This window comes from Amphiprion ocellaris, chromosome 4, assembly GCF_022539595.1.
Source record: "Amphiprion ocellaris isolate individual 3 ecotype Okinawa chromosome 4, ASM2253959v1, whole genome shotgun sequence".
Classification (NCBI taxonomy): domain Eukaryota; kingdom Metazoa; phylum Chordata; class Actinopteri; family Pomacentridae; genus Amphiprion; species Amphiprion ocellaris.
The window spans coordinates 39,656,163-39,680,006 of record NC_072769.1 but is presented as its reverse complement, the minus strand read 5'-3'; the positions used below and the strand labels follow the sequence as shown (position 1 = coordinate 39,680,006).

The 23,844-nt window shown below is 38.9% G+C and overlaps 1 protein-coding gene across 4 annotated transcripts in view; it reads right to left on the bottom strand.

Annotated features, from left to right (window-relative positions):
• Positions 1 to 847: 847 nt before the first annotated feature.
• The window catches only part of LOC111587353 (voltage-dependent T-type calcium channel subunit alpha-1I-like), a 277,496-nt gene continuing 254,499 nt past the window's right edge, over positions 848 to 23,844 (bottom strand). For all 4 annotated transcript variants that reach the window (XM_055010174.1, XM_055010175.1, XM_055010173.1 and 1 more), the window contains exons 34-38: positions 17,001 to 17,141; positions 13,018 to 13,152; positions 9,735 to 9,909; positions 5,771 to 5,985; positions 848 to 4,184 (exon numbers count right to left, since the gene is read on the bottom strand). In XM_055010174.1, the coding sequence (XP_054866149.1) occupies positions 3,516 to 4,184; positions 5,771 to 5,985; positions 9,735 to 9,909; positions 13,018 to 13,152; positions 17,001 to 17,141 (1,335 nt within the window). In that variant the 3' untranslated portion in view covers positions 848 to 3,515. The remainder of the gene's footprint in view (positions 4,185 to 5,770; positions 5,986 to 9,734; positions 9,910 to 13,017; positions 13,153 to 17,000; positions 17,142 to 23,844) is intronic.

Genomic DNA, 23,844 nt, shown 5'->3' with positions numbered 1-23,844 from the left:
TGTTGCACCACCAACTGAATAGAGGACAATCTGCTCTACAACCTGAGCCTCAGACGATGTGTGGCTCCGAGCCACTTTGGATCTTCATTCATCTTTTAAGCTTTCAACATTTAGCAAGCTAGTAAGTCAAGGGTTATGGTTAGCAGGGCTGTAACTCACTCAGTCTGCTTGCCCCTTAAGAAAAAAAAAACACTGCACACTGATAGAGCAGAAGCCGCTCTATCATTTCATATGATGTTCATATGTTTTGATATACCAGGCTGAATCTCTGGCCTAAAATGCAATCATTGAAACTTCTCGACATTTTAGTTCATTATATGTCCGCTAACTCAAATAACAGATCGATGTTACGTAACCGCTTCTTGAATTGCCAAGAGACCGGGCTGTTATAAAAAGACTATTATGATCTGCAGCTGATCCTTTAGTGGCTGACAGGGTCACTGTGTGGATGTTGTCTGCCAGTAGGTATAAACATGTCTAAATGCTGTAGCAAGAACTTTCACCTGTGGACAAAAGAAGCCTGAAAGTAAAAATCTAGATTATTAAATTACACCTAGAAAAGTTCTTTTGAATATTAGACAAAAGGTTAAATTCTACAAAATAGAAAGTTAAACCCGTAGGCTAAAATATTCATCCAGTCTAATTTAATTTGAAAAGAGGTGTCACACGCAGTTATTCTAGATGTTCTTGCAGCGATACCACTACGGTCACAGCCTGACAAAACAAATACTGTACCGTGAGTAACACTTGAGACCCACATTAAACTCTGACACAACTCTGAAGAACAAACGGAGAAAAAAAATACAGCAAATGACATTTTGAAAGAACAACTTCAGGAGTCAGAAGATGTTGAAAAGCTATCTCACTTTTATATGACACTAGAATGACATTTAATCAAATGGAAAAAAAAAAAACAACAACCCACATGCATTTTGGAAATAAAGAAAATCAAGTGGAGGAGATGGGAGGGAAAAAGAGAACACACACACACTGTGGAATACATGAATACATCATCATCCTTTCAGTGACCTTTGAATCTTGGTGACATTTTATTCTAATACATGAATTCATAAATATAATCTTCTCTCACCATATTGCCTATCTATATGAGTCTCATACATCTAACTGTACATCTACTGTAGCATATTGCATATCTCAAATAGAGGTGGGGTCGTCAATAGTCATTTAATCCTCCCGCTTTCCTGTGGAAGGGAGATAATACGATGGAATGAAAATAAGGAGGGGAATGAAGACAAAGCAGGGAAAGTCTCATCACAAACAACTACAGAAACATCCTGCATTGTTTTGACGTTGACATCTTTGTATGATGGTGGCTGTTGGTGTGTGTGTGTGAGATAATGTATATGTGTGTGCTTTAATGTGTGTGTTATGTGTGTGTGTGAGTGCATATAGGTCCACCTGAGGTCCACCTGGTTGGGATTGTAAAGATTGTGACACAACTATATTATATGACAGGTCATCACAATCTGTCAAAATGACAAGTGCTGAAAGGTAAAAACTACATCAGTTTGGACCACATTGCTTGCCATAGTATTAGCTATTTTCTAATATCGTGCTACACTCAAGCAGACCTGAGTCAAATGATCATTTGGGTTTAACACAGAATCCGAGGTCCTTGCGTTTCAGACTGTACGCTGACTTCACAAGACCCTACGAGTTGCTAAGTTATATTCTGGTCCTTTTAAAATTGGAAAAGGTTTAGAAAATCTGTTGTCCAGTTTTCTGTGATTCCCCCGATCAATCCCACAAAATGACACCTGCATATAAGCCAGTATCTTCTCTTTTGATCTACAATAAACTGTATTGCTGGTGCTTTCTGGTGACTACAATAAAAGAAGGAACTGTTGACATGCTAGCAACCTGGCGATTAACTAGGGCCTATACCAGTGGCAATATTGGATCTGATGCTGTGGCTTTGTTGTCAGTAGGCAAACACTGTTGATACAAATGCAAACGCGTATCCAAAGGTAGCCTTTACATACAAGACAGTATCAACAGAGATGCATAATATTGGATTTTTGTTAATAACATGCTGACATTTTCCAAATCATTTGGGCTGAGTCATTCCTGATTTATCCACCGAACTGCAGAGAACAGCAAGCCTCGTGTGGTGGATTTAATAGGTAGGTAGCATGTCAACAGAACTGTCAGCAGTCAACAACTGTTGGATGCAGAGATGCTATTATTACGGTACCCAGAGGGTGAAGCTGGAGAATTCAGAAACAAAAATTGCATTAATCTACATATTATGTTAAAGAATTGTTTTTAGATTTGTTCAGATTTTATCTTTGACTTGTAGAAAGTACAACAACCTATTTAATATGTACGTATGTAGGACATTTACTGAAAAAGTCCTTTAAAGTGTTTGTAGAGGGAACCGTATTTCAACATTTTTGTTTAAAAATGGCTAAATATAGCTTTAATCTGATGTACTAATATATTAACATCAGCAAAGTCTCCAGAAAAGGAGTGGATGTACCTAACCAACATTTTCAAACAACTGTGGTAGGCAGCAAACAATTGTTTGCCAATAGTATTTGGCCCAGGTCTGCATTCAATACATTTTAGCCCTTTCATGGGTATAAAGAAAGCAAGACTCCACTCGGGAAGTGACCAATGCTTCCACTAACTACCCACAAGTATCTCAGCAGCAGTCATATATCCATTCTTCTTTTCAAAGAGGCCCTTCGTCAATTTTCCGACTAGTCAGGCTCCTCGCTTGTCTTGGCCTCCCTCTTTCTTACAAATGGAGACAGGCATATCGACATTCACACAACTTCAATGTGTTGAAGTTGAAAAAACAAAACAAAACACACAGAATATACAACCTTTCAATTTTCCATTACCCCCCGACTCTGTCAAAGAGAAAATAAAAGGTTAGTGCTACTATTACTGATGGATATTACAAAAAAAAGAACAACAACAAAAAAAGAACAACTGTACAAAGTTCAGTTCTTCCTCAAAAGAAGCTTCAGAGTTTGTCATCTGTCCAATTGTGACAACACTGGTTTTGCGCAAAGGTTCAGGCCACACTGGGTCAAGCAAGCCCTGTTCCTTCATGTAAATAACATCACTTTCGTAATGTCCATCAATTACCGCAATTTTCAGACCCATTTCTCTAATGGCTTTCGGATTATTCTGTCAAGATGGCTAAAATACAAAGCCTGGGACTGCCAGATCATTCAAGGCGGATTCCTGATTATACTTAAAGGCCCCTTGTCAATAGTGTTAAGACCTGTCAAAGAGCAACCGCATATCCTGTAGAAATCATTCCATGGATGTCAAAACTCAGAAGTACCAGTCATCTTTTGACAAATGACTGATCCCAAGCAGCCGCATCTGAGGAGGAAAGAGAGAGAACAGACAATTCAAAGACGAGAGAGAGTTCCAGAGATGGGTTCACAGGACATGTACTCAAAGTCTCTCCCTGTTCTGTTCAAAATCCAGAAATGCAAATAGTTGAAGAGTTCCACTACAGAGAGGCAACAAGTGTTTCATCTTTTTTTCCTGGAGCTTGTGTCTGTGGGCCGACTGCTGCTTTTCATGCTGAATCCTGTGATGTCATTGTCCTCCTCCTCACCTCTTGCCCTTTCCTCTGTCCAGGGATTGGAAAGGTAACCATGGGTATCTATGCCGTAGAACTGGCGCCCATCTTTACTCCGGGCAGATAGATTGGTTTGGTCTAGAGAACCTGTGCTGTTACATTTCTTCACCAGCGGGGGTGCCAGAGAGCCCGGGGTGAGCAGCGAGGTCAGAGAGAGGCTGTTGAAAGTTTCTGACAAGTGTTCGCTGTTGAAGGTCTGGCGGCAGCCTTCCCTGCCCGTCCCGGTGCCCACGTCCTCGTCTGAAGGGTCCATGGAGTCCTGCCGGGGGCAGCCGGGGCTCGTGCTGCCGCCTCCACTGCTGCTCTGACTCCTCTGGTGCCGACGGGTGGCTTGGAGGGTTAAAGTAGTGCTGCGTCTCTTTATTGAAGAGCGGCCCTGGTCGCCTGTGGTCGGTCCCTGGGGGTGTGAAGGGTGGCTGGGGAGAGGGCAGAGGAGAGGCATGGGGAGACCCAGAACTCGGGGTGGGGAGACGCTGAAGCTGAGCCCTTCTTCCAGCGTGGTCTGCAGGCTGCCCTCTGAGCTTCCTGTGGCCAAGGAGGAGTCGCTGTGGGACGGGTGCTGGACAGAGAGGACGATCTTTTTAAAAATCTAAACCAATAGATTAATTTTGTTGAAGAAACATACACATGTACGCACAAAGCCAGTCAGTTCTTAGTGGGGCTTTCAGATGGGGCAGACCAACACACCCAATTAACAGAAAAGAATGATTTAAGTTCTAGACTTAAAGTTTGCTGACAAGCATCAACATGGTATACTGTCATGGCAGAAGGGCTTAAATGTTACTTTTCTGAAGCATCTTCTGTCCAGGATGATGGGCTGGATCAGCATTATTGAAATAAAATACAAAAAAATGTAGAATATTAATGCTGACAGATGAAGAAATAAATGTGGCAGCAAGACCAAGTGTTGTGGGATGTTGAGTTTTAACAAGCACCCTAATAGCTTTAGCGCTAACAGAGAAAAGAGTTTAAAATAGTGGAGAACCAGCACTGGATTCAATTTTGGTTTTGAGATGGAAGAAATGATTGTGACACAGTAAGTACATTTTGAAGTTCATTGATATTGTAGAGCCTGTTAAACAAAAAAGCATTGTTTAATTCAAAATGTCACATGAGCAGGGGGGCTTTTGTCATTATTCCTAATCCTGGCACCATCACTGGAATATTTTTAGTGTACAAGACCACAGGGAAGGATAAGACATGATGAAAATTGAGAAATGGAACAAAAACCACTGAAAGACAGAAGACATAGAGAGAATAGGCGTAGAGAGAAAGACCACTGAGGAACACAGAGAGACAAAGAAAATATAGAAAAGCGACATGAGTGGATGTGAACAGCAAAAGCCAAGAACAACAGCATGCATGGAGTCTGTATCAGGCTCAGGGCTGGCCAGGCTAATTAGCTGAGCGCTGCAGAGCATTACTGTAACAGCTCAGGATCACAAAAGCACTCAGGCACGAGCTAAACAAACCATACAGGTAGAAGAGAGAGAAGGAAAGATTTGTCTCCATGGTTACGAAGGAACAAGAACTAAAATAAGGGCCTTTTCATTCTTGTTTGTTTCATGCAGGAGCAGGCAGAGGGGAGGTGTTAGTTTCAATATGGATTCTAGCTTTAATTACACTAAATGACTTCTCTGGAGTTTCAACACTATACAGCAGGACATCAGTGGAGAGTGTTAAGTGTTTCTTCACCAGTACAATGATTACAGCACTCAGCTCTTATCAGCCATTCTTACATCTTTAGTTTCTGAATGATAGACCACGTAAGATGTTCCTGTTTAACCTCAACACTCCCAATTAAGTGTTGATTTCTAACAAAATGAAGTGTTTGTCAGTGACTGCAGCTATAATTATGTCATTAAAGTCAACAGTTTTGTATCTTTTTTTACTGTGCATGACAATACATTAAGATATGTTATAGTATCAGGCGTCCAGATAATCTTATTGAAGCTATAACTTCTTTAGGCAAATACAATCTGTGTGATTTGTGTTTGATGCAACTTCAGTTCACTGAGCATTCACTCAGAGTGATTTATCTGCTCTGTTCCATTGTGTCTCTAATGTGCTGCACTGAGACTGATGTCAGTCCTCCATTCGTCTCTCCAGCCAACCATCCAGACACAACTGAACTGCCCACACTACCTGAGAGCTCAGAGGCCTGTTGCTGGCTCCAGGTGAGCGGAGGGACACCCAGGAGGCTGGGGAGGCCAACCTGGATGGCCCTCTGTCCCCTGGGCTAACACCGTTCCCTGGACTGTCTGGATGAGCTGTGGCAGCTGGGTGGAAGAAGTCTGCTGGTAGGTGCAACATGGGTGAAGACCCACCACCACCTCCACTGCAGCTCCCTTCATCCGCACCTGAAAGGAGAAAGTTGTGATTTAATACTTTTTGTCAGAGCAAATGAACATATATTTATTTGTTTTAGTGTGTTTCGCATATTACATTTTCCTGTTTCATTTCTTATCAGGACGTTTATGTCTATGATACAGTACACTTTCCTCTTAAAGCCCATAGCAAACACAAACAACGCAACAAAAAGGCAAGAAATATGGAAACAAATCTCTTGAAAAGTCTTAAATCTGTTTGCACCTCTATGCAGATGATACACAACTCTACATTTCTGCTTCAATGAACATTCACTGAAACCTGTGGCTAAAAATGACATTGTAATCTTTGATATAATTTGTGAGGCACATATTGACGATGCAATGACAAGTGGCCTTTTACCACCTAAACCTGGGGTAGGTAGTAATTTGCTGACATCGCTGTGAAATAAAAATCGATACTAATCTTTCAGCAGATTGTAATACAAGTGGACTGAGAGAACCAGACTTATGCTTCACCTGATTACTCTGTTTTCAGGTTTTAGAAAATCTAACTAAAGACTTTGGCCAATCAGAGCAGGGCTTCAATCCTATCGGCTGCTCAAATGCAGACAAGCAGGCACATCCTCTCAGATTGGAGAGAGCCTGATTCAATAGCAGAAAATCCTGCAGGAAATGTTACTATTCCAGCATTGGCAACAACTTCCTACATAGATGTAAAAGCGATCCAAAATAGGAGCACAGACTAAATAAATAGAGTTTGACAAGAAACACAACAAAACGTGCCAAAAGCAGCGAAACATACTTATAGAACAGAAGCTGCATCCAGCAATTACTGTATTACGAGTTTGCCAGTTTCTTTTCCTGAACAGGTGGTGCTATTTAATTTTCTTGTAACATCAAAATGTGTAGTTGTGGTTGGATAAGTTGTGTAGGTAGATCGGCCATCAAAACTGGCGACGAGTTGCTATGTTGCTGACAATTTAGTCTTCTGCTAACTAAAGACAAAGGCTCAAGGCTGCAGCTGATTCAATTCATGTTTAAGCTCATGTTTACAATCAAGCTTGTGAGGCCTGGGCACATAAAAAGCATCCGTATGCCTGTGCTCAACTGATGAGGAAGCCAAGGAAAGAAAGGTGGAAGAGTAACGCACTGCTCACAGGCCTTCCTCAAAAAGCAATCAAGCATTAAATACAGATAGTTCAAAACGTTGCTGCTAAGATCCTTAAGACAGTAAGATCCATCATCCAAATAGCAGTTTATTTTAAGGCATTCCACTGCCCTTTTCCAGACTACAACAGTGAACTCACAACTACAGAATACCATGTTCTGCTGACCGTCTCTGGTAAACTGTACACCTGTTCCTTTTAGGAAGATATAGTAGTGTAATGTCTATTTATTTCTGCAGGCACATTGTTAACAAGCTTCAGACTAAAACTGAGTGATGAAGTTTTGTAACTTTTTTTTCTCACCAGTGATGTATCATCTTGAAATGAAAGTCATAAACTGGAACATTTAGCGCCAAATTAGACCTCCAGCATCTGAAAAGCTAATGTTTGATTAGAATATCAAAACAAAATTCACTACTTACTGAAGTCATAAGAGACAAATTAAAAGTGGTAACGCTACTTGGATTGAGCATATTTTAGAGACATGAAAGAAGCAATTTAAATATTTCATTCCCTAAACTGAGCATTTAGGAAATTATGTAATAAAAAAACTATTTGATCTTTTGTATGGGTAATTAAGTCACATTTTGTTGGCAGCAAGCACACGTTGTGAACACGTTTTCCATGTTTTCCATGACATTGTGTCCACAACAGACTGTGAGGTGCTGCTGAGCAGCTCCCCTGAATTGACTTTGCCTTGTATCGCTCCATCTGTTCTGGTGATGACGGTCATGTTACGAGGGGTGGTGAGCCATGAGCATACCAAAACATGTCATTCAGGAACATCTCTGTATCTGCCTCATGCCTGGCCCCATCTATCACTTCTTTAAATACAGTGGAAGTCAATCAGCAATGTGGAATGTGAGACATGTCCTCGTGTGGCCGCCTCCTGAAAAGGCTCAGAAAAAGCTTCCTTTTTTGAAATGATACCATCAATGTCATGCCAAAGTCATGGCTTAATGAAATCACGGTGCTTAAATATCAGTGAGGGTCACAAAGAACACTGATAAGAATGACAGGGAACGCTGATGAAAGGTAACCCTGAGAGGGATTATTTTAATACGACTGGTTGATGTGAAAGATTCTGTTGAACCATTTGGCTGCCACTAGATGAAAAATGGCCCACAAAAGGAAGAAAAGGAAAATTTCATGTATTGGAATCTACAGTGAGAGTCAGTCAACAAAGTCAAACATTAAAACAGCAGCAACAGTACCCATGAAAAGGTAACAGTAGGTGTCAATTTAATTTCGCTTTTTGGACAAGACTTTCAAAAAAAATACTCAAGACACCTTTATAAGAAACATCCAGTCACTGGTGAATGCTTAGTCCTGGTTACAACTTCACCACGAAGAGAAAATAAACTCGACAAGGTTATTGAAAGTACAAGTCAGTGGATGGATACGAAAAATGCTCAAAGAGACTGAATATCCCTTGCAGTACAGTTAACTTCATTAATAAGAAATGGAATAATCTGGTGCATGTATACATCTGCCTAGAGCCAGTCGCCTACAAAAACTGAATGAGCATACAGACTAATGAGGGAGTCCACCAAGACAACTATGACTCCTCTGAAGGAGTTACGGTCTTCAGCAAATGCGATGGGAGAGACTAAATAAACTGGTCATGACTCAATAAAAAGTATTTTGTAAGACATTCAGTGTTTCTTATTAAAACAAACTGTGCCTCTCCTTAAGGCTTTGTTAAATATGTTAACTGTATTTCATTATATATTTGCAGGTGTGACTTTCATATATAGAAATCTGCATGTATAAAACCATGTTTGCCAGGGAGCAGTCCTCTACTTTCCCACTTTTTGTTGGCATATTGCTTCATTTTCGTGACCTGTTGCTGTCACTAACTGTAGGTCTGTGGAACAGACACTAACTGGGAGTAGTTGTGGTTGTGAGCGTGCACGGAATACAAACAAATTGAGGGACCAATTTACAGAAATATTGCTCTGTGGTGAGCATAAACTCCACACGGTATCGTTAATAAGTTTGGCTGCTAAAAAGGACAGAGATTTCTTTTTGAAAGGCAAAATTATTTACTAACATATTAAGTAAAAATGCATTACTAAGTCAGTTTTCCATTCTACGTTTTCAGGCACTTTGTGTTCAATTGCAGTTTAAAATGAGAAAAGCAAAAGACCAAAGGTGAATAAAACAAAAATGCAGTTCAGTCCTACACATCCAAGAATTCTATGGGGCAGCAAACACTCCTTGTGCAGCTACTCTATCAGAAAAAAAACTGAAGAGCAGCTGCTTTATGTGTTCACAGTGCAGCCACACTATGTAAAAATGTCAGAAAAAAATAAGTTATTATAAGTTATTTGTCAAGATGCCAGAAAAAAATTACAATCTTTATTCACAGTGTGAGAAGCACAAGTAGTTTTGCAGACAACAGGAGAGTGTAGTCAGGAAAAGAAGCTAGCATCTTAACATATAATAGCATGATGCAGCCATATTTTGTAATAATCCAGCAAGCTTTTCTAGCCTGCACAGTCGAAGATAAGCACAGACAGATGACAGTCACAGATTTCTTCCCTCTGGATAACAGTACACGCTAAATACAGTGTCTTTAATGCTGTTCTATTGTCATTTTATCTCCAGTACCTTTGCAGTGTGCCGGGCTTTGTTGCTCCAGCGAGGGAGGATTTAACTGAGGATGGATGCCCACTTCAAACAGCTCCTGGACATCATCCTCGCTTCCTGAGCTGGAGGGACGAAGCCCTCTGTAGCCCCCCTGTGTGGGCAACTCCTCCGAACTGTGGGAGTCACTGCTGCCCCTCTGAAGGGAGAAATAAGAGAAAAATGATGAAGGTAGAGGAGTGCGCGACAGAGACCGGAGGATGAAACACAGAGATGCTGAGAGAATAACTGTGATATCCAGGTGTGCTGATGTTCACTGGAGCAAGGAAGATATCAAACTAAAGCCTGTCATTTCCTCTTGTCATAATGGGAACCCAAGTACAATTTGTTTCCAATTTCAAAAAGCTCCCTTTTCATGTCCCTTCCTTTATCCATCCATACAAATCTGATTAAAACTGCATGTGGTATAAAAAAAAAGTAGCGACAGGCTTCAAAGCTTCAAATTGCTTGGCTGTTGTCAGTTGTAAAGTGGATCAAATGAACTGGTCTTCAATATTGCAGTGATGAAACAGGCCAGGTGGAACCACTGTGAGCTGAGAGCACAGTGTTGATGGGGAGATGGAGATATGAAAGACACGCTCAGCCTCACGCACATCCCAGTATGCCACGCCAAGATCACAGTGGGAGGCAGGTGCTTTAATCAGGCAGTAAAGCATGTAAATAGTAATTAATGATGATTAGCAAGGTGGAAGGGGTGTGATGACATGATTTGTGACTCATCGAAGCCTCATAGACGTCTACCTGTGTGTGTGTGTGTGTGTGCATGAGTGATTACACACCATTTTTATTACACTTAACAGGGTTTAATCTGAGACAGGCACCTGTAATACATGGTTGTTTTAAATAAAGCTGTTTAGAGATGCTCAAAAATTCATTAGTCGATATGATATATGACATTGATTTGCACACACATGCACAGTCGGCCTCTCTGCACATACACCGTATGTAGGGCTGGACTACAAATACATCACACATGGCTGCCAGAACGTAACACCTGTATATTTTTTACAGGAACAGCTCTGTGCAGGTCAGTCAAGTTTACCCAGACAAAAACTATAAACTGTTTCTCTATCCAAGGATAGGGAAAGCGAGCAGTGAGCGAGATAGATGGTAAATCCAGCAGATACTAACTATATTAATCTTTCTCCAGAATCTCAGACTCCAAATTTAGTGTATGCAGACAGGGCTGTCCATATACACCGGCTGTCCAAAACAAAGATGTGCACTCTAATACTTCACTGGACTGCCTTAGGCTCTGAGAACGACACACATCTGCCGTGGCATCGTTTCAGTAAGCTTCTGCAATGTCACAGCATTTATTTCTGTCCAGAGATGCATTAATTTTTCACCAAGATCTTATATTGATGATGGGAGAGTCGGACCACTGCACAAAGTCTTCTCCAGAACATCCCAAAGATTCTCAGTGGGCTGAGGTCTGGACTCTGTGGAGGACAATCCATCTCATGCTCCCTGATCCACTCATTCTCAATGTGAGCCCATGAATCCTGGAATCATCATCTTGGAACATGAGGAAAACCTCCATTGATGGAAAGACCTGGTCCTTCAGTATCTTCAGGTGTCAGCTGACCTCATTCTTTGGGAACAGAACATTGGTGAACCTGACCAACCCCAGATCATAACTCTAACCCCCACAGGCTGGTAGATACTAGGCATGATGAAGGCATCACTTCATCTGCCTCTCTTCTTATCCTGATGCCCCCATCACTCTAGAACAGGGTAAATCTGGACTCATCAGACCACATGACCTTCTTCCATTGCTCCAGAGCCCAATCTTTATGCTACCTAGCCAAATGAAGTTGTTTTTTAATCTGATCATCCTCACTGATCAGTGGTTTTCTTAGAGCTACAGCTGTTTAGTTCCAATCCTTTGAGTTCCCTTTGCATTGTGCATGTGGAAATGCTCTTACTTTCACTATTAAACATAGCTGTGAGTTCTACTTTTGATTTCCTACGATCATCTAAGAGTTTGTTCGGACCACATTTCTCCCTGGAAGATGATGGTTCTCCACTATCCTTCAGGTTTTAATAATGCGTTGGACGGTTCTTAACCTGGTTTTAGTAGTTTCAGAAATCTCCTTAGTTGTTTTCTTTGCTTGATGCAGGCCAATAATTTGACCCTTCTGAGACAGATTAACATCCTTTCCATGACCACAGGATATGTCTTTGGACATGGTTGTTTAAGAAATTAAAAGCTAATCAATGCATCAGTTAGGGTTAAATAAGCTGTTGCAGCTGAAATGTAGTGATCATTGCAGTAATTGTCCAATGGAAGGCTCTTACCTATATGCTTAGTTAAATCCAGGTGGCCACTTCTTTCTGGACAGGCGGTGTATTTTTCATCATATGGTAGAATCCATGCAAACTCAAATATAAAATGATTGATGTTTCATACAGGAGACTGAGCTCCGCTCTCATGCAATTTTTCAAATGTGTACATTTGTAAATGGAGCCGTTTGCTACAGCTTGCTTGTTATTCTTAATTGTGAAACAATAATGATCATGTATTCACAACACAATTTCACTTATTACAGACAGGAGATAAATTAAAGGAAAAATGTGAAAACATGATGGTTCTGTTATGCTGTGGAGGGTTTTCTGCTGACATTTTGGGTCCACACGGAGGGATGGGTCACTACAGATAAATACAAAGTTGTTCTGAGTGATCACCGTTATCCTGCGACAAAACATTTCCATCTCTCGTCTCTTTCAGGATGACAAAGTCCCCATACACAGGACAAGAGGGGTCACTGAATGGCCTGATGAAAATGACTTCATCATATGTTATGACCATCACAGTCACCAGATCTCAACCCAATTAAACAGCCGCGGAAGAGTTTAAACTGACGTGTTCAACAGCGCTCTGCACCACCATCATCAAAACACGAAATGAGAGAATATCTTTAGAAAAAAATCTGTTCCCTCCTTCCATTAGAGGTCCAGAGAGTTGGAGAATAAGTGCCAATGTAGGCTAAAGAAGATGTTCTGCTCTGCTGTTTCGTAAGATGATCGACCACCACATGGTGATCCAACACCTTACTGAGACATTTTATATTGTTTTTTTCCTTTAATTTGACATCTGGCCATATGTGTGATGTGACTGTGTGGGATACAGAAACACATTTTGTCACATGACCTATGTGTGGCAAGTTTTACGATGAGTGAGTGTAATAAACAGTGTTGTACATGCCTTTTGTGTGTGTGTTGCTGTGCGAGTGTGTGATTGTACCTGGCTGCCTCTGACCAGCAGCTGGTAGCTGCTGTACTCATCCAGGCTGAGGTCATCAGGCAGAGCTGGAGATGATGACTTGTCTGACAGCTGCTCTGACATCAGCGACGCCTGCTCCACCTCTGCCAATCGAATCTGTCCCAAAAACACCCAGTAATCAGTCACGCTGCAGGATTCGTTTGTTAGCAAGATGTGAGAAAGACGATGAAAGGCAGAAACCTGACTTGGATGTGGCGACAGAAATTATATGGAGCATCTAAGTGAGCAATGTTCACTAATAACATGTCTTTCCTAATAAGAATTTCGTTTTTTCACTACATTTCTAAAGAAAAAAAAGCACAAGCATGACACTGAAGGTTTCTTGCTTTCTATTAAAGAGAAGCTGAAATGCACATAAAAGAAAAAATACTTTAATTAAAAACAAAGCCATTTACAGCCACTATATTATTTGTGGTCTTTTTTAAAAAACAGTTTTAAAAGAAAATGAACGCGAATCAGACAATTGCAAAAAAAAATCCCATTAGTGCAAAAAAAAAAACTGGTAAAATGAAAATAAGTATGAAAAAAAGCATTTCAGACTAGCGCTTTGAGTATTGATGCTTTACACAGATATAGATACAGCAGATTATATATCGCCAGATATATTTTATGTACTTTTTAAGCTCAAATTTACAAAAAGGATGTGATCTTAAAACCTTTTCCCCTCAGTGTGGGTATATCTCTAATATTTAGTTTTGGGAGAACAGGAATGAAGAAGAAAAGAGCAAATGGAGGTACTATACTAGAAATGTGGGCCATATTACATTAAAGAACATTTACATTCCAGGCAACCTCCAAGCACATTTTATTGTCACTACTGAAGCCCTGGGTGAAGCAGTTATTGTATGTATGTAGAAAATACGCAGTCAGGTCGCACTTCTTTACAGGCATCTATATCATATCTGAAGCACATCGTCAGCAACACACACACACACACACACATACACACACGCACGCACACACTCAGGAGCACAACCACAGACAGAACTATCCAGTCAGCACACATCAGGGGGAAACCATAGGATCACTGTAGCTGAAATTGGTTTTGGGACATATGTGAGACTGATATGTTCATGGGAAAATTTGCATGGCGCACATTCACTCATGACAAACGTGTGTGTGAATCATTTAGTGGTGAGAAGCATGACTGGAGCCTTGAGAGGGACATGATTGTACAAGGAAATGTCAGAATAATCCAGGAGACAGAGGTAATATGTGCACATTCTGACAGCTAAACCGTATAATACTGGATGCAGCTGTTTCTTTTAAAAAGCTAATTTAATGTATTACTTTATTTCGAATGGAATTTATTCAGATGAAAACTGGAATATGAAAACACGATTTAAAGTGCATATATCGTGAAAGACAGTGGGATAAAAAATGGATTTTTTTACACATCACTATCAGGATCAAAACATCTGTGGTTCAAGGACACTAAGCACTGAAACATGTTTTCCTGTTTGCTGAAAAAGCACAGCAGTTCCAGAAGCTATGAAAATACCATTAGAGCATCGTACTGTGACTTGATTGCAAAGTAATGCAAACATCCAGGGCTAATCTGTATATCTATTAGGAATATATCATTGTCACCTTCCTCTCACCTTGATGGGATTTAACTGGGAAAAATGGTTTTAAGAGATGTTTTATAGGTGGTTAGGACAAAACATACCTTCAATATTATAAAATTAAAGGACCCTTGTAGTAGTTTAGGAAGTATAGTATAGTCATACTATTCATGCACACTCTTTTGAATAATGTATTTGGATCTGCCAGTACAGTAAGAATATTACACTGTCCAATCATGTAGCACAGTATTTTATTCTAATAGGCAGTGACCCTAAAACAACAATGAATATCACAGTGTATAAGAGATTAAATACATACAGTCAGTTCCACGGCTCTGGAATATGTGTAGGATTATTTACAGCTGTCAATATGTTTGTGTTGCTTCTTTTGTTTACACTGGGTTTCTGTCTGGAGAATGCATAAACAAACCAGATTTTTAGTGAGCTGAGCCACATACACATCCACATTGATCTCGTATTGACTGGGAGATATGGATACATCTGTGGATACATGACTGACACATACACACAGACCGTGTGTCGTTCTCTGACTTGTTTGTGATGCACAGTGTTGATATCTGGTTTGGAAAAGCTCACATTCGTTAGATTGATTTACATGTACATGCTCCTTCAGTGACTCTCACACACACCATGGCTAATATGATGGTGCAGCCGCATCCATCAGTGCAACACACACACACACACACACACACACACACACACACACACACACACACACACACACACACACACACACACACACACACACACACACACACACACACACACACACACACACCTCCTGCAAACACTGTATAATCTACATGTACAACATGCTCTCAGGTGTTGCCAATACTGGAGAAAATGTCACACTAGATACTACAGATTTTTTACTACCTACAGAATTGGAGGACATTTTACGTCCCACCCATCCGATTTAATTTAATCCATGTACAAAATACTAAAACATGCAGTTGTTGTTTCAATGTTCTTTTCTTGAGACCAAATATAAAAAAAACAAACAAAAAAAAAAAAACTCAGAGAAAAGAATGTTTGAAATATTTTTAAAATGATCAAATGAGCCTGGAGTTCCCCCCAAAAATGAAATTTTTCTCTTGTCCCACCCTGATGATGACCAAACTGAATCTCAAATATAACCATTAAAATGAAACCTAAACCTCCTTTTTTGGTATTATTTTGTTCATTTATGTCTCTTGTAATTGTGGGAACCTTTTTTTAATCAACATAATATTTTAAATATTAATTATTATGTATGAAACCTGTTAGTATAACCTTTTTAGCTGGTAGAAGAAGAAAACAGGGAATCACATGATACGCTGGAATTAATATCATCAAACAGTTTTCCTAAAGACTGGGCAAAGCTATGTCCTCTCGTCTATTTTTCATATTTTCATCCCATTGTCAGCCTTGATTGAATGTCTCACTCTACATCATATTATCAGTATCAGACTAATTCTTTGGACTGTTTTCCATCAGTCAGTTTGTCCTCTTGGTCAGCAGTAACAGCAGCTAAATATCTAGCTTCTACTGCTGAGAAAAAGATCACATTAGCATGGATTAGCAACCCTGTTACTGTGATTCGAGTAGGGTTAGCAAACAAGAATAATATTATACAATAATAAAACAATAACCACAACAACAATAATAGTAATAATAATAATAATAATAATAATAATAATAATAATAATAATAATAATAATAATAATAATAATAATAATAATAATAATAATAATAATAATAATAATAATAATAACAATAATAATAATAACTTAACTAAACTTAAAAGTTTTTAACACCTTAACTGACTCTTAACTTGCTGCCTAATGTGGCCCACATTTTGACAGGTGTTGCTGTAACAACATAATTGGTGTTACTCACTTCACCTGTCAGTGCTTTCAATGTTGTGTACGTGTGTGTTTTAGAAGTACAATATGTAACCATGGGTCTTGAAGTCAAGACAACAGATGTTGAGAATTGGGCCTTAGATCAACATGTGTCTTCGTCTGTCAGTGTGAGATTTATCAAGCCTAAACTTGCTGTTTTTTGTGTGGTTTACTCTCCAATCTGCTGGTATTTTAATAGGAGAAAAATATGTATATATGTAGATAAAGGGAGAAAAGAGAAAAGAAAGTGCAAGAATGTATTTGTGTGGCATTATGTCAAATAAAGCAAAAATCAAACCGCATACCTCTTATGTGATAATCAAGGAAAAAAGCCTTTTACCATCATGGCTGCATGAATAAACATTGTGCCACACCCCAGTCTTCTCCAAGGTCAACACTGGGTAGTTATTTATATGTGAGTAGCTGCATATATGGAGACAGTATCAGTGTGTGTGAGTGTGTGTCCCCCTCTCACCTCTTCTGGGTGACTCTTGCAGTCCTTGCAGACAGGAGGAGAGCAGTAGTGATGAAAAACCGAACCGGAGAGGTTGTCAATCATGTCCCCTTCCAACGAGTCCTTAATCAGCAGAGACACACTGTCCAGCCACTGGCTCTCCTGCAACACAACAACACTACTCTGACCTTTGGGTTTGCAATTAGCACAAAGGACAGCAACTCCAGACAAGTATACAGCACATTTATAGCGTATAAATAAGTTGTGTGTTGATATTTTTACATTGTATGAATTGTGTTTACTTGGTGTCAATTCATATTCAAAGACAATAGAGCGAAGTCGATCATTTGACAATCAGCAAGTAGTTTCCTAAAATGCTGAACTCTTTCTTTAATGTGTTACAGGTGCTGCCATTCTATCGTACATACAGAATACAGAGTTAGATGATTTACTATGACACTTCAATTACTGTCACTACAAGAAACAAATGATCCAAATGATTATTTCTCCAGATTTAAAACCTTTTTTCTCCCTCTGTCATTTGATCCCATGCTCTCATTGAAAACCATCCTCTCCTTGTCTTTCACATTAGTGAACATGATACTGTCTACATAAGGCAGCCAACACCTTCATAGACTTCACGTCCAGTCCTTCTTCCTCACTGGCATAAAATCTCATCTACTCCTCTCTTATCTTGCTCTTCGTTCAACTTATTCTTTCCGTCTTCCTTTGTATGACATATGCAGTAACTATACCATGTGATGTGCTGTAATTAAGCACCATCTGTTGGAGATGGGGTTATTTTCAGCTGCTGCTGGCAGGTACCAGACAGATCGGTGACTTTTGCCTGCTTTAATCTGAGCATGGGGGAGACAAATGTCAATTTTGTAAGACTAATTGTGGGACCTGATAAAGAAAAAAAAATGTCACTGGTCTACTTTCGGCAAGTTGTAGATTAGAATTCACACTAAATGAGAGGACAAGCCATAATTGGCAGATTCCTATGTCTTAGCCAGTAGCCAGTAAGATTTAATAAGAAAATAAAATGAAATATCAAATAAAGGTGAAGTTTTAAGGATTGGATTTGGAGAATAAATCAAGAGTGGTTTAGCCATTCGCCCCCCCCCCCCCCCCCCCCCTTTAGCTGCCTTTCTCCATATTATGCACTCCTTGTCCCTGCTGCCATGTCTAAAGTTCACACTTCTAGTCCCTTCCAAGATATTCTCGTTCCTGATTTTTCTCTCTATATAGGGATAACTGCTAAAGGGTGTGAGGCGAAGAGGGCAGCCACAGTCAATTGCCAGTCCTTGGCAGCTTGGTGTACTATGAGAAGACACACACACACACATTGTTTTAAGTGCTGGGAGATGCACAGTGAGTGGTGAGGCTGCCTGATTGATTGATTGGCCAGGTTGGGGGCCTTGGTTGAGGTAAATGGTGCCCATGACCCAGTTTGATTTACTGTACAGCTGGTTTCTCCCATCCAGAACTACACTCTGAACCCCACATTCAGCATCGCCTTCATTTCACAGACACTGCACACGTTTTTATATCTACACTCAGTACCTGATGATTTAAAAAGACATTTTATTGTTTGTCGATCACGATGAACACCAAGTTTGTCTTTCAATATAATTAGACGGGTGATAAATTAATTTTTAAAAAATCAGCACAAAGTGTCGGATCACCAAGTGCAATCTGAACAACTTCAATGTACCTTGGGTTGAGATGTGGTGACAGTGAAGGCAATAGCATCTGACTCACATCATTTTCATGTTCAAACCATTCAGTGCCCCTTTCATGTCTTTTGAATATTGTCATGCTGAAAGAAACACCTGGATAGTAATGTTTTTTAAATGATAAAGGTGGTGAGTCAGAGCAATTTTCTACTGATTTGCAGCAATTCTTCCCTCCAAGAGGACAAGTGAACCCAAACCATGCCAGCAAAACACTCCTGACACCATAATAACACAGCCACCAGAGCCCTTTATTGTAAGGGTTGAGCAACTAGCTTTTTCCTTTAATTTGTCCCCATCTGTACTGACAATCCAATCTCTAAAAGGGACAGATGAAGAAGTTGCCTAATTATCAAAATTTAAGTTTAGATTTTACTTTAACAATGGATCTGTCCACCAAGGTTGCACAGATGTTTGAATTTACTTTTTCAAAAATACAAATTGGAATCTGTATTTGTCGTGATGAACCCTGAAACAAGCCAGCAGGTTTAAAATGCATTTTATCTTTAAAAATGTAAAAAAAATTACACTATACATAAGAACTAGAAACAGTGAAAGCAGGAAAAATAAAACAGTCCTTAAACTACTATGTGACAAATCTTTCTGTCAACCAATCAAGCGTCATGCCATTCATCATTTCTCTGCATCTAATCCGATCTTTTGCTTTCTGAATTGGGACCGTTCCATGTCCACCTATCATTTTCATTCTCTGTCTGCCTCATCCTCTCTTCACATTCATTTTTCCAGTTGTGATGATATATTCCAGGGTCTCCTTCCTTATGATGTGTCCAAAAAATGTTGCTTGCCGTTTCCTAGTTTTGTTCAATAGTGTATAATTTGTGTTTAGTAATATGAAAACATTTCATTGATTATTCTGTCTGTATGAGATATATGTAGTGTCTGTAAAACCACATCTCTGCTGCAGTGATTTTGTTTGACTTTTTATTATTTATGTTCCAAGATTCACATCAGTACATCAGAACTGGTAGGATGTAACAGCTGAGAGTCCTCACACAGATGCTAATTGCTATTTCCTTATTTTTCTTCTTTCTGTAACAAATTAAATTAAGCATAAAATTGAGATTGCTCATTAAAACTGTTTTATTCTCCAGTATATTTATATATTCTGTGCTCCTTGTCCCAACAATGAAGCCATTACTGACTTAGCTGCAACCAACAGTCAAATGACAGAATATCCAAGGACATTTCGGCTGAACAGCAGGTTGTGTTTACAGAGAGCAGAGAGGAGACAATTCTGGAAACTAATTAAAAATGTAGCACAATATTAATAGTATGTAGTGTCAATTGGTATGTATTGGTAGTTCCTACTGACACTTGAGAAACTGGGCTTTTAAATTTTTTTGTAAAATAAGCACTCAGAAATTTCCATTTGTTTTTGTGTGTGTGAGTCATGATTTATGACATTATAGCTTTGTTGTGCTACAAATACAAATAGAGAGACTCTGTACTTTTGCAGCCTGTAAGCAGTAATAAAAATGAAATAAGCCGAGCGGTTTTAATAAGCATTGTCTTTCACTTGGTCTGTTTGCCCTCTCCATTTGTACATTTTTTGCTTCATCTGCCATGGAATTTACAGTGTGACTCTGCTTACTGCTGATTTGTGCTTTGGGTTTGTAGGGACTCTCAACTTGTTTTAGTCATTTAGCCCTTAACCGAGATGTAAATGGGGCTGAAACGCTCTGCTGCCTCTTCATTTATCAAGCTGATTTCATTAGATTTCTGGATTTATGTGTGTAAAAATTCACTTTTTCACAACATTTTTACATTACTCTTAAATTTCTAATTTTTTTCTTCTGTATTCATGTTTTCCTTCAGTCATCTTGTTTGCTGTGATTTTGTTTTTCCGTGGCCATGTGTTCCATGAGAAAAACACTTAATCTTGTTATAAATGTACATTTAAAAAGGCCTTACAATGTGCTTTTGCTGGCTAATCAGAATTGAGATTAAAAACACAGCACATTTAGAAGGACAAAAGAAAAGAGTCCCTCCTCTTTGTCGTTCCATCTCTGTTTTTACTTCTTTCCTGATTAAAAATACCAGTATGCTGACAGACAATGAGCTCTAAGCACAATGAGACCGTGGTGAAATCTGCCACCCACTCACAATCTCAATGCGTCTTCCAACCATTCCAATGTCAGCCTCTCTCACGCTGCTCCTTCATCTCTGCTTGCTCATTGATTCAGTGTCATTCTTTAAGATGGATGACAAAGTTAATTTCCTCCCCTATGAACCGCAGCACAAAAGATCACTTAGGTTAATTAGGTTCACATGGCACAGTTACTACCGAATCAAGATTTGCTGCTGAAAGGGACCCCAGAAATAATCTGATTCCACTTTCTGTAACTGTAGTCAAAGGAAATGTCACATATTAAGACTTCTGGGTAGATTATTGGTAACTTGGGAATCATAAGTCATCAAACAAATTGGCATCAATTCAATCTAGTCTGAGTCAGTTGAATGATGACATTTAAAGCTGTAATAATTTACTTTTCTGGTCATTTTAGGTCAGTGGATCTGTCTTTATATATAATACTGACACATTATTATGTAATAAAGTTACAGTGATCATTATGTTAACAAGCATTATTAGTACTTGTTTACATTTATGGCGAGTTGCATTTTTTCATTGTCAGGTAATCTGAGTTCACCACTTAGTTAAATTTTTTGCTCTGTTTGGGTTTCAACCAGAACTAACAAAATACATTAAACGGATCCATTACGTTGGGAGAAAAAACAATGATGTAACAGTTAAACAGCACGCTGTGCCATGAGTATTTTAGTTCATTAGGTTTAACTGCAGAGCGACTTGAAGCTGCAATAACCAGTGTTTTACATTAACAAACAACAACCTGACTATGTGTAATGTTCAATGGGTTGCAAGTAGTGAAAAGGCCACAACACAGCTTATGCAAAATGATATGTTATTCATTTTTACTTACTTTCTTTTCAGTTTTAGGGATTTCGGGAATGACTGATGATTAAGTACTTTGGGCTACTGTGTTGTGTGTGTTGTTTGTAAAATGTAAGTTTACTGAATCTCTGTCAGTTTGCATTATCCATGTTGCTTAATCCTCCAGTTGTCCTCATTTACAGGCACCAAAAAATATTGTTTCCTTGTCTGAAAAAAATCCAAAAAATCAGCAAAAAAATTCCCCAAATTTCTGAAACTTTGCAAAACCTTCAGAAAGAAAGTTCCAATAATTCCTTACAAAATTTCCTTAAAAGTTTTATTTTAACAAAATCCCCCAACTTTGGCAAGAAAATTCTTGTAAATATTTTCAAAAAATGAGTAAAAATCTTCCAAAAAAATCTTAAAATATCTAAAGTGATTCCATATATATCAGTAAAACTTCTAATATTTTCTTTAAGAACATTCACATAAAAATCAACCAAAATCCAGCAAAATTTGTTGGATTTTGGTTGATTTTTTTGTGAATGTTCTTAAGAAACATTTTTAACATTTCTTTTTTTCCACCAAAAAATGTTCAAAGATTTCCCAAAAATGTTGAAAATGTGGACATCAGAAGTTTCACTGTGAAAATAATTTTTTTCCCCACATTTTCAAACTTTAAAACGGGTCAATTTGACCCACAAGGCGACACCAGGGTTAATTTATAATCTCAACCAAACTTTCCCAGTGAATTGCAGCAAATGAGCAACAATGTCCATTTCTGTTTAGATCTAGAGCCGCATGTTCTTGTGGTGTCTGGCAGAATTTAATGACAGTATCTCAGGTTTTTTATCCTTGTTTGCATTTATTTATAAAAAAAAAAAAAAAAAAAAGGTATTTTCTTATGCCATTAAAAGAACAAATTGCTGCGCTGTGAGCAAAGTTTGGATAGTTTTTCTTTTTTTTGTATTATTTTAAAGACAACATGTAACTTTTTTTTTCTGTAAACTGTTAAAAAAGTTTAACTTTAAAGTGTAGCACTAAATTAACGACTGTACCTGCTGTCAATTCCACAGCACATGAATAAATCAGAGAATGAATAAATATAATATGTGAGCAGCTTTGTCAGTGTAAAGCTGACACAGGTGGTGCTCAGATTGCACTAGCCGTCTATTAATCAGTGTTTGTGTTTACAGGGTCATTTCTTATGAACCACAGTGCTGTTCACTTGGCACTGCTGTCACCAGCCCAAACAAGTGGAAGTTAAAGAGCAAGCAATCCACCTTGGACTTGTGTGGTGCACACAAATCTTTAGTTGCTCTTATTCAGTGGTTCAAATACAATCCCTCATTCATGCAACCACTGACTCACACACTTGCTGCATCATTCATTCACTTTCCCAAACTGCTAACTAATGTTCTCCTCTCACTTTTGTCTCCCTCCTTATGTTGTGCTCAGGTTTCATTCATATTTGTTCTATTTTTCCCATTCTGTGTTTCCTGATTCCTCTTGCTTTCCCTCCTCTCTGCTTTGTTTCTACCTTTGTTTGTTTATTTACTTGTTTCTTCCTTTCTGGCTTAGCAGGCACACGTCTAAAAATACCTGTTCTCATCTGCAGGTGCTATAATTTTATGTGAGTGTGATTATAAATGTAGCTTGTACTGACTGGCTGTTTGTGATGCAGTAATCAGGGAGCTGAAATGACTCAGAGTCAACACTGTCACTGCCCCCACTGATGGTATGTTTAGAATGGTGGACATGGCGGCTATTTAATATCTATGCACTTGTGTGCATGAGGGTCTCTGTATAGGTCTTAGCACTGTGTTTTGTGTGTTTTAGCTTGTCCCAATGCATGTGTGGTAAAGTCATCAAATCCTTCTATTTGTACAAGCAGGGCAGCAGAGTTTCATGAATAAAAACAACTCCAGCTGCTGAACCGTCCCAAAGAACCTGGCTGGATGAGCTGCACCAACTGTTGCAATAGATCAAGATTATGAAGTCTAGAACTAACAAATATACTCCTGCTATTCACGTATAGTAATATGCTGACAGTCTGTTTGCACAGTGTTGTAATATCGGCCAGGCTGCAACTAATAAGAGTGGTAACAATAGTTGAATAATATATTAGCCATTTAAAAGGAAATAATTCACCAAATATTTGAAAACATTTTTTCAAGAAAGAAGCTGCAATAGATTTGACTGTTTCATGTTTTAAGAT